Raw genomic sequence first — 11,165 nt, 5'->3', positions numbered from 1 at the left:
GTCCTGAAGACGGACTGTAATCAGGACAGTGGGAGGGAGGTGTGTAGAATAAGCGATTCAATAAGGCATTTGTGATGCATTTCTGGCGGAATGGTTGTATTAGAACCTCCTGAATCAAATTCATTAAGGGGGGGTGACAGGTTTCTTGCTATTTTTAACACATTGGAGTTGATTTACTACAACTGAAAAGTGCTAAATCTGGTGCAGCTCTGCATAGAAACCAATCAGCTTCCAGGTTTTAGCCCGGGTTCACACTGGATCATGTGACTTCACTTGAAGTCACACAGAATTCTAACGACACTACAACACTCTATATGAATTCCAGGGAATGTTGTCACCTGCACAGGAAGTGAGGGGAAAACCTCCTGAATGGGGTTACAGAACCACGTACAACCTACCCCTCCCCCACTCTCCAAAGCTAAAAAACAAAACTTTTTTTGGTTGGAGATTCATGTTAAAGTACACCTTAATGAAAATGTTCAGTTTTACATAGAATACAGAGGGATTAGAACCCGTCAGGTTTGTATTAGTCTGGGCTCCCGTTAGGAAGAGTCAGTCTGTCATATTTATTTTATACACCAAGTGAAAGGAAATGAAAATCCCAATTTTCTGGTTGTCATCAGAACAGGAATAGAAGAAAATCCAATGGGGACACTAGTGCTTGTGACAACCAGGTATTCTCTTGCTCTTACTTCCTGTTTCGTCTATGTGACAGGAAGTGGAAGGAAAATCTACCCAATGGGGATACACAATAAAAACAAATGTGTTAAAGGGTTATTACACTCCCTTACTCCATTCAAAATTTAAAAAAATGCCTTTAGTTTGACTTTCTCAACCCATCACTATCACATATACAGCCACAACGTCAGAGCTCCTGGGGCGCCATTAGGCCGATGACGTCACCCACGTGACATTCCTTCTCCCAGCCTACCTGCCCTTCCTTCTGCCGGGGCCCTCACAAGAGCTAAGGGCCTCCGGATAAGCTGCCCAATGCAACGCCTACATTTGAATACCAGTCGGAAGAGCCCAGGGAAGACACCAATCATTCCTGTGGTAGTCGGTAGTGAATATTGGAACTCGGTCGCGGTGTGAGAATTGGATTTAGCGTGTGGCGGGACGCGGTTGTGTGAGACGTTGCAGACAGGCGGAAGGAGGGGCAGCCCGGGTAAGCCAGTGCGGCTCCAGCTTGTTGTGACGGGAGAAGTCGGACAAGGAAGAGGGTGACCGGGGCCCAACCGAGCCCACCGCCGCCAGCATGCCGCTCTTCAGCGCCAACCCCTTCGAGCAGGATGTTGGTGAGTGTGGAGGGCGGACACCGAGCTCCCCCGGGGCTGCCCAGGCAGTTGTCTGTATTGTGTCAGTCTGAGATCATTTGCAGGGACCACCCGGGACTGTAGAGTGTCCTCGGCTTCTGGGGGCGTCCCCATCAATGTCCATCATTTCCAAAGACCGTCCCCATAAATGTTCCTGATTTCCAAGGACTGTCCTCATAGATACTCTGGATTGATAGGCTTTTCCCTAAGAGAGTCCCTGGTGTTTACTGTCTGTCCCTATAGATGCACCTGGTGTCATAAGACTGTCCCCATAATTGTCCCTGGTCTTCGAGGGCCGTCCATATAGGAGTCCCCGGACTTCGAGGGCCGTCCATATAAGAGTCCCCGGACTTCGAGGGCCGTCCATATAAGAGTCCCCGGACTTCGAGGGCCGTCCATATAAGAGTCCCCGGACTTCGAGGGCCGTCCATATAAGAGTCCCCGGACTTCGAGGGCCGTCCATATAAGAGTCCCCGGTCTTCGAGGGCCGTCCATATAAGAGTCCCCGGTCTTCGAGGGCCGTCCATATAAGAGTCCCCGGTCTTCGAGGGCCGTCCATATAGGAGTCCCCGGTCTTCGAGGGCCGTCCATATAGGAGTCCCCGGTCTTCGAGGGCCGTCCATATAGGAGTCCCCGGTCTTCGAGGGCCGTCCATATAGGAGTCCCCGGTCTTCGAGGGCCGTCCATATAGGAGTCCCCGGTCTTCGAGGGCCGTCCATATAGGAGTCCCCGGTCTTCGAGGGCCGTCCATATAGGAGTCCCCGGTCTTCGAGGGCCGTCCATATAAGAGTCCCCGGTCTTCGAGGGCCGTCCATATAAGAGTCCCCGGTCTTCGAGGGCCGTCCATATAAGAGTCCCCGGTCTTTATATGACTGTTCTATGGTTCTGAAGGATCATCTCAGGAAATGTTTCTGTTTCCAGGACCGTCGTCGGGTTTGACCGGTTGTCCTCATCACTGGTTATTGTTTTGTGTTTCGTGCTGATATGGGTCCCTGGTCTTTTTGGGTGGTCCAAATAGAAACTAACTCTCCTGCGCTCTGAGACCCAAAGGAGGTGGATGGATGGAACCAGAACTTGAACAAATTCGACCATCTGTGCATATGGGGTTGTGCAGCTCCAAACAAGGCTGGGGAAGCCCCACCAATACTGTGAAGCGAAGACAAAAAAGAAGCGCACCAACCTTGCGCATTACCTCAGTAAGCCAATTTTATTGAATACAAAAATATACTCACAAGGAAGTACTTCAAGCATGTCAGTTCTCAAAGGAACTATGGAATGGTAAGACCTGCGCGAGTCCCATCATAGGGAAGGACACTCAGGAATTAACTGACGCGTTTCGAAAGGATGTTCCTTCTTCATCAACATCCTTCGAAACTCGTCAGCTGATCCCTGAGTGTCCTTCCCTATGATGGGACTCGCGCAGGTCTTACCATTCCATAGTTCCTTTGAGAACTGACATGCTTGAAGTACTTCCTTGTGAGTATATTTTTGTATTCAATAAAATTGGTTTACTGAGGTAATGCGCAAGGTTGGTGCGCTTTTTTTTTTCTCTTTGCTTCACTTTTTGGGTGGTCCCCATAAATCCAGGGATGTCCATGATTTTCAAGTTCTGTCCCCATGAATATCCTGGATTTTCATTGGTCATCTCCATAAAGGTGCCTGGTCTTCCTCTGCCCTCCCCGTAAAGGTGCCTGGTCTTCCTCTGCCCTCCCCGTAAAGGTGCCTGGTCTTCCTCGGCCCTCCCCGTAAAGGTGCCTGGTCTTCCTCGGCCCTCCCCGTAAAGGTGCCTGGTCTTCCTCGGCCCTCCCCGTAAAGGTGCCTGGTCTTCCTCGGCCCTCCCCGTAAAGGTGCCTGGTCTTCCTCGGCCCTCCCCTTAAATGCTCATGGTTTTCCAGGGATGTTTGTGGTTTTTAAGGGCTCTCCCCATAAATGTCCCTGAACTTCAAAGACTGGCCTTATGTCCCTGGTTTTATACAGATGTTTCCCAGGTTCTGAAGGATCATCTCAGGAACTGTTCCTGTTTCCGGGAGTGTACAAAGGCTTAAAGAGTTGTTCTCGTCATTGGTTATGGCTTTGAAGGGCCGTGCTGATATGGGTCCTTGATCTCGTGTGGTCCCCATAAATCCAGGGATGTCTGTGATTTTCAATGGCTGCCCCATAAATATCCTGGATTTTCATTGCCCTTCCCCATAAATTTCCCTGGTCTTCATTGGCCTTTCCCATGAATTTCCCTGGTCTTCATTGGCCTTTCCCATACATTTCCCTGGTCTTCATTGGCCTTCCCCATACATTTCCCTGGTCTTCTTTGGCTTTCCCCATACATTTCCCTGGTCTTCATTGGCTTTCCCCATACATTTCCCTGGTCTTCTTTGGCCTTCCCCATAAATGTCCCTGGTCTTCTTTGGCTTTCCCCATAAATGTCCCTGGTCTTCTTTGGCTTTCCCCATAAATGTCCCTGGTCTTCTTTGGCCTTCCCCATAAATGTCCCTGGTCTTCTTTGGCCTTCCCCATAAATGTCCCTGGTCTTCTTTGGCCTTCCCCATAAATGTCCCTGGTCTTCTTTGGCCTTCCCCATAAATGTCCCTGGTCTTCTTTGGCCTTCCCCATAAATGTCCCTGGTCTTCTTTGGCCTTCCCCATAAATGTCCCTGGTCTTCTTTGGCCTTCCCCATAAATGTCCCTGGCCTTCCCCATGTCCCTGGTCTTCATTGGCCTTCCCCATAAATGTCTCTGGTTTTTAAGGGGTGTCTGTAGTTTTCATGGGCCGTCTCCATAAATGTCCCTGAACTTTGAAGACTGGCCTTATGTCCCTAGTTTTATACAGCTGTTTCCCAGTTCTGAAGGGCCATCTCAGGAAATGGTCCTGTTTCCAGGGGTGTCTTAGGGTTTAAAGGGTTGTCCTCATTGCTGGTTATGGTTTTGAAGTGCCGTGCTGATATGGGTCCTTGGTCTTCTTGGATGGTCCCCATAAATCCAGGAATGTCTATGATTTCAAGGGCTGTCCACATAAATATCCTGGATTTTCATTGGTCATCGCCATAAATGTCTCTGGTCTTCATGAGCCAGCCCCATAAATGTCCCTGGACTTCATGGGCTGTCCACATAAATGCCCCTGGTTTCCAGGCATGTCTGTAATTTTCAAGGGCCGTCCTCATAAATGTCCCTTGTTTTCAAGTGCTGTCCCTATAAATATCCCTGGATTTCAAGGGCTGTCCCCATAAATATCCTGGATTTCAAGGGCTGTCCCCATAAATATCCTGGATTTTCAGTGGTCATTCCCTTAAATGTCCCTGGGCTCATAGGGTCATCCCCAGTTTTCTAGGGCCAGCCTAGGACCAGTTGCTGGTTTGGAAGGGTTTTCCCCAGAAATTTGCTTTGTTTTCAAAGATTGCCCCCATAGATTTACATGATTTTCAAGGGCCGGCCCTATAAATACTCCTGATTTTCAAGAGATGTCCCCATAGATATCCTGGTTTTATAGTGCTGTCCCTAAGAAAATCCCTGGTTTTCAAGGTCCATCTCTATAAATGTCCCTGCTTTTATAACACTGTCTCCATAACTGTTCCTGGAATTCAAGGATATTCCTTATAAATGTTCCTGGTTTTATATTGCGGTTTCCAATGTTCTTGTTTTCCAGGACTGTCCTAGGTTTTAAAGGATTGTCCCCATAGATCTCCATGTTTTTCAAGGGTCTTCCCCATAATTATTCCTGGTTTATCAAGCATGACCCTAAATTTCAAGGGTCATCCCTAAATGTCCCTGTTCCCATAATGATCCCGGTGTTCTAGGGCCATCCCTAGTTTTATATGGTTGTCCCTGATGTTGAAAGGTCACCCCAGGAAAATATTCTAGCTTTCCAGGGCCATCACTGAAGGGTTGTCCTCATCACTGTTCTTGTTTTGAAGTGTCATTCCGGTATGAGTACGTGGTCTTCATGGGCTGTCCCCATAAATGTGTCTGGTTTTCAAGGACTGGCCCTATAAAAATTCCTGATTTTTCAAGACTCGTCCCTATAAATGTCCCCGATTTTCAAATGGGGCCATCCTAATAAATCTCCCAGGTTGTCACCATAAATTTCCCTGGTTTCCATGGTTTCCAAAAATTGTCTTCATATGTGTACATGATTTTTAAGGGCCATCCCCTTTAATGTTGGTTGTTTTCAAAGGATGTCCCTTTAAATGTCTCCCTAGATATCAAGGGCTGCCCCCATAATTGCCCCTGTTTTTCAAGGACTGTCTCTATAAATGTCCCTGGTTATCAAGGATGTTCCCCATAAATATCCTGGAATTTCAACAGCCGTACACATAAATGTTCATGGCTTTGAAGGGTTAGATCAGGAATTGCTCCTCTTTTCTAGGGCCATCCTAGGAAATGTCCCTGGTTTTGAAGGGTTGCCCCTAGAAATTTTCCCTTAGGTTTCAATGATTTTTAAAGGCCTTTCCCATATATGTTCCTAGTTTTCAAAGGATGCCCCTATAAATGTCCCTAGATTTCAAGGGTCATCCCTATAAATGTCCCTGGTTTTTAGGGCCTGTCTCCATAAATGTCCTTGGTTATCATGGACCTTCCCCATAAATATCCTGGACTTCAAGGTCAGTATCTATAAATTTCCTAGGGCTTGAAAGGTCATCCCAGGAATTATTCCTGTTTTCTAGGACTGCCCTAGGAAAGGTCTGATTTTGTAGGGCTTTGCCTATCAAATGTTCCTGGTTTTGAAGGGCTGTCCTCATCATTGTTCTTCTTTTTAAAGGTATGTCCCTCGTTTTTAATGAATGTCCCTATAGGTGTCCTGGGTTTTCAAGAGCCAGTCCATAAATATCCTTGGCTTTCAAGAGATGTCCCCATAAATATCCCTGGTTTTTAAGACATGCCTCAAGAATCATCCCTGTTTTCCAGGGCCATTCATGGAACTGTCCAGGGTTTCATAGCCGTCGCTGGTTTTGTAGGCCTGTGCCTATTGATGTCCCCGGTTTTGAAGGGCTGTCCTCCAAATTTGTTCTTAGTTTTAAAAGTTTGTCCCTAGTTTTCAAGGACTGTTCCTGTAGGTTTCCCTAGTTTTTCAAGAACCACGGTGGCTAAATGATTAGCACTTTCACCTGGCAGTACTAGGGTTGTTGGTTGGAATCCCAGCCATGGCACCGCCTGCCTGGAGTTTGCATGTCCTCCCTGTGCCTGTGTGGGTTTCCTCCGGCTTCCTCCCACACTCCAAAAACATGCTGGTAGGTCAATTGGATCCTGTCTAAATTGGCCCTAGTATGTATGAATGTAAGTTAGGGACCTTAGATTGTTAGATGCAAACTCCAGGGAGCTGGTGCCATGGTTGGTAATCAAACCAATGACCCTAGTACTGCCAGGCGGAAGTGCTGACCATTTAGCCACTGTGCTGCCCACTTATATTTTGCTTTCTCTAGTTCCTCCTTTCCTTCCTCATCAAAATTTCAAGGAAACCTGTAGATAAAACCCTTCAGTTTTCATTCCATTCCTTACTAGTCACAGTGATGTCATTGCTGGGTCTCTGTGCTTTTCTAAGCAATGTAGGCAGATCATGGCTGGTGGCAGGGGCTGCCTTAATACACTTCTCAAGAGCCCTCAGTCTTGATACATGCAGTAGGCTGGCTCATAGGAAGAGCTATTTAACCACATAAGCTTCAGAAGGCTTTACACCCTTCATGACCAGGCCATTTTTTGCTATTCAGCACTGCACTACTTCAACTAGCAATTACACGGTCATGTATCACTGTACCCAAATAACATTTATATCACACAAATATATCTATCTCTTGGTGGTATTTAATCACTACTGGGTTTTTTATTTTTTATTATATAAAGAAAAATTCTAAAAACTTTTGAAAAAGAAAAAAAGAATTTTTCTACTTTCTGTTATAAAACATATCCAATAAAAATGTAAAAAAAAATCAAATTTCTTCATAAATTTAGGCAAAAATGTATTCTGCTACATATCTTTGGTGAAAAAAAAATCCCAAAAAGTGTATATTACCGTAATTATTTGTGTGAAAGTTCTATCGTCTACAAACTATGGGATAGATACTGGAATTTACGCAGCTTTTACTTTTCTGATCACATTTATTGAGGCCCTTAAAATGCCAGGGCAGTACAAACAACTCCCAAGTGACCCCTTTGTGGGAAGTAGACCGTCCGAGGTATTTAGTAAGGGGCATGACAAGTTTCCTAAAGTACTTTTTTGTAACATTTTTGTGCAGCGTCATCATATGACTGGTGTGGCTATGATCAGTGACACTGATTGGTGAAAGAATGTTTCAATAAAAAAGCCCCCAGAAAATAATTTTTTTTTTTTGTAAATATTTTTTCTTTAAACTTTTTTTTCTTTTCACTTTCATCCGAGTAGTTCAGTGTCACCTAAGTGATAAGGGATTTCTTCTTTTTTGATTTGTTGTTACAGAGATATCACTGTAGCAGCAATGTTTGCACCTTCATGACAGATGTGGTTACTAGTGATTTGTAATTGGGTGCAGCTGATCACATGGTACAGGGAGCTGTGGCTGTCCCAGGTACCATGTGATAACTGTGTGCCAAGTAGACAGTCTGAGGTATTCAGTAAGTTTTTGAAAATGACGAAATTAAATACATTTTTTTTCCACATCTGTTTTTTACATGCTGTCACTGGTGCAGTACAGCATCATCCTATTTTTTTTTTTTTTATCCAATTGTTTAAAAAAAAAAAAAAAAATATGTATATAATTTTTTTTTTTTTTTTGTGCATGCTTTCATCAGAGTAGTTCAGTGTTACCATAGTAACACTATACCACTCTGGGGGGGGGGGGGGGGGTAAGGCGGTCATTAGGGTTCTTTTTTATTATTTTCTTTTTAAACTTTGCTGTTACAGTGAAGTTCACTGTAACAGCAATGGTTTGCACTGTCATGAATGAGGTATCACACGGTACAGGATGCTGTGATTGACACCAGGTACCATGTGATAGCTGTGGGCCAATCACAGGAAACACAGCTGGTGTGAATGAAATTAATTCATAACCGCTTTTGTCGACATTGTGATCATGTGATCGCATAGTGATCACGTGATCCCCTGGCCGATCAAAGCAGCCGGGTGCTGGTACCTGCAATCTGCTGTGTCCTGTGGACACAGTGGTCACGGAGGCAGCGTGCCATTACACATGTGCTTAGTGATGTACAGGTATGTCGTTTAGCCTGCAGCTGCCGCACGGCTGCAGTATGTGTATTGTGGCACGTCAGCAGCTGAATACATATCAAAATATCTGTCATTCAGGGGAACGTGGGCAGGAATAGACAGGCTGCATTTGCATGCAGACCACTCCACTCTAGGTGACCACCACAAGTGATACTGAGCCTCCATGACTGAATAGAACAAAAATCCATTGAATGAAGAAAGTGGATCAGGGGCAGTAAGGTTGTAAGGAAAGAGCTAGATGATGCTGGATGTCTTCCTGTCAGGAAATGAGGCAGGTTGTATCACCTTCTGATGCACACTGTGAGAGGGTATGAGGATTTGGGGAAATCTGATCTACAAATCAAACTCTGTTGCTATGATTGTAAACAGGAACCCCTTTTTTTTTTAATTACAGCCGGCTGCATATAGAAGTGGAATGGTGACATAAATAAATGTATCGGTTTCACTTGATCTCTCAGTTTTGAAGTAACTTTCCCCCTTTTACCTTATTTACCTAACTCACATAATTGTATTTGATGAGCACTGGCTTTGTATATCACGTCTAAGGTCCAAGCAGCCTGGACACAAGTGTGTGTAGGACATGGTTGTCCATCTGTTCTGTTCTGGGTTGATGAGATCTAACTGGACAGCTCAGCTACCATCTGGTATGTGTGCAGCTTTTTACAGAATTCTGATGAATATTGGTCTAAAGAGTTGCTGGTCAAAGGAATATTGAATATGAATGAATGCAAACTGGACCATCCAATATAGGTCACCTGCACTACATCCCTAGAGTAATCATAGAAACCGCAATAAATGGGCACCAGGATCTTTTAGGTGCTACTTTGATAAATCACACAAAGAGAAGTGCGGGAATTTAAAAAAAAAGAAAAAAAAAAATTTACGTGAATGCAGCATTTGTCCATCAGAACATATCACAAGCATGCATGCAGAAATGCATCTGGAACTCAGAAATTGTGGTGTGAACTGGCTCCAAATGCATGCCCTATAATATTATTATTATTATACAGGACTTATATAGCGCCAACAGTTTGCTCAGCGCTTTACATTATGGAGGGAGACAATACAGCAACAATACAGTTCAATACAGGAGGGTTAGGAGAGCCCTGCTCCTTGGAGCTTACAATCTAGAAGGGAGGGGTAGTGGTACAAGCGGTAATTAGCTGTGGGGGATGGAGTGGTAGGAAGAGTAGAGGATTCCAATATTAGCTGGGGTCAGGGTAGGCTTCCCTGAAGAGATCGGTTTTCAGAGTGTGCCTAAAAGTGAGCAGAGTAGGCGATAGCCCGATAGATTGGGGTAGGGAGTTCCAGAGGATGGGTAAAGCCCTTGAGAAATCCTGGAGACGAGCATGGGAGGAGGAGACAAGGGAGCTAGAGACTAGGAGGTCTTGCGAGGAGCGGAGAGTACGGTTTGGGTGGTATTTAGAGACAAGGTCTGTGATGTAATTTGGGGCAGAGTTATGAATAGCTTTATACGTCAGTGTTAGTGTTTTGAATTTTATCCGTTGGGCAATTGGAAGCCAGTGGAGGGATTGGCAGAGAGGGGTGACAGATACAGAGCGGTTAGTAAGGTGGATAAGTCTGGCAGCAGCATTCATGATGGACTGAAGAGGGGATAGCCTGCGATGAGGTAGCCCAATGAGGAGGGAGTTACAGTAGTCAAGGCGTGATATAATAAGGGAGTGAAGAAGTTGCTTAGTGGTTTCCGAGGTTAGGATAGGATGATATATTAGAAGAATGTTGAGTTAAAGGATAAGTTCACCTCTGGAACATGTTACATGTTCCACCCGATTTTAGGGTGGAACATGTAACATGTTCCCATAGCCGCAGCCGCACCCTTTGCTCCCCCTCCCTCTGACAGTACGGGGAGAAGTTCCCTCTACTATGTCAGATTTGAAAACAGCATGGCTGTGCGGGGCTCCGCCCACATGGCCGTGTCACTCCTTCACAGTGCTCTGTGAATGAGTGCCTACAAGTTCCAACAGCCTTAGCAGCTGTGGGCTTGTAGTTTTCATTGAAGCTTCCTGTCAGTATAGCTGCTTGCTCATAGATCCCGTATGGCAAGCAGATATTCTGACAGGTCTGCAGGAGACCTGCCTAGCATCAGCGATCTACTGATCACTGGTGCAATGCTTTACAGGCTCCTTTGGACCAAAATAATAAATGCACATTTTGTTACCTGCAAATAGCATTTATTATTTTTGTCCAAAAGGTGAACTTATCCTTTAAAGAAGAATTTCAGATATGGATATTTTACACATTTTCCAGCTTGGACCAATATAACTATTCATATACCATACCTGGCTGATGCTTCCGGAAGCTGGAAATTGCTGAAAAAAACACTGCTACTACAATGATCTCCACTCGCTTATGGATCCTATGCTGAGTGTCTTCCCTGCTGCATCCTGAACACAGGTGGTTGGCCAATCGGTGGGGCAGTGATATCAAGCTCTTCACCTCATCCAATCAGAGAACGCCTTGTATTCATTCAAAATATGCAAAGCATTCTCTGTGTGGTGCCCGTGCTGAGTGGCCGACCTCCTGTGTTCAGAATGCAGCAGGGCAGCCGCTCAGCGTGGGACCCAGAAGCTATTGGAGATCCCTGGAGTAGTGGTATCTACTGCACTGATTTTTCAGCTTCCCGAGGCATTGGCCAGGTATGATCTA

General features: G+C 45.3%; 1 protein-coding gene across 2 annotated transcripts in view; it reads left to right on the top strand.

Annotated features, from left to right (window-relative positions):
* Positions 1-966: 966 nt before the first annotated feature.
* Positions 967-11,165, top strand: part of STAM2 (signal transducing adaptor molecule 2) — a 64,460-nt gene continuing 54,261 nt past the window's right edge. Inside the window, exon 1 of one of the 2 annotated variants that reach the window (XM_089659493.1) lies at positions 967-1,295. In XM_089659493.1, coding sequence (XP_089515619.1) covers positions 1,256-1,295 — 40 coding nt within the window. In that variant the 5' untranslated portion in view covers positions 967-1,255. The remainder of the gene's footprint in view (positions 1,296-11,165) is intronic. The other variant, XM_089659487.1, reaches the window with a different exon arrangement.

The sequence above is a fragment of the Staurois parvus genome, unplaced genomic scaffold, assembly GCF_062004578.1.
Source record: "Staurois parvus isolate SC_StPar_1 unplaced genomic scaffold, SC_StPar_1.0 ptg000031l, whole genome shotgun sequence".
NCBI classification, from domain to species: Eukaryota; Metazoa; Chordata; class Amphibia; order Anura; family Ranidae; genus Staurois; species Staurois parvus.
The sequence above is the reverse complement of the archived record's forward strand: the minus strand, read 5'-3'. Positions and strand labels throughout refer to the sequence as shown.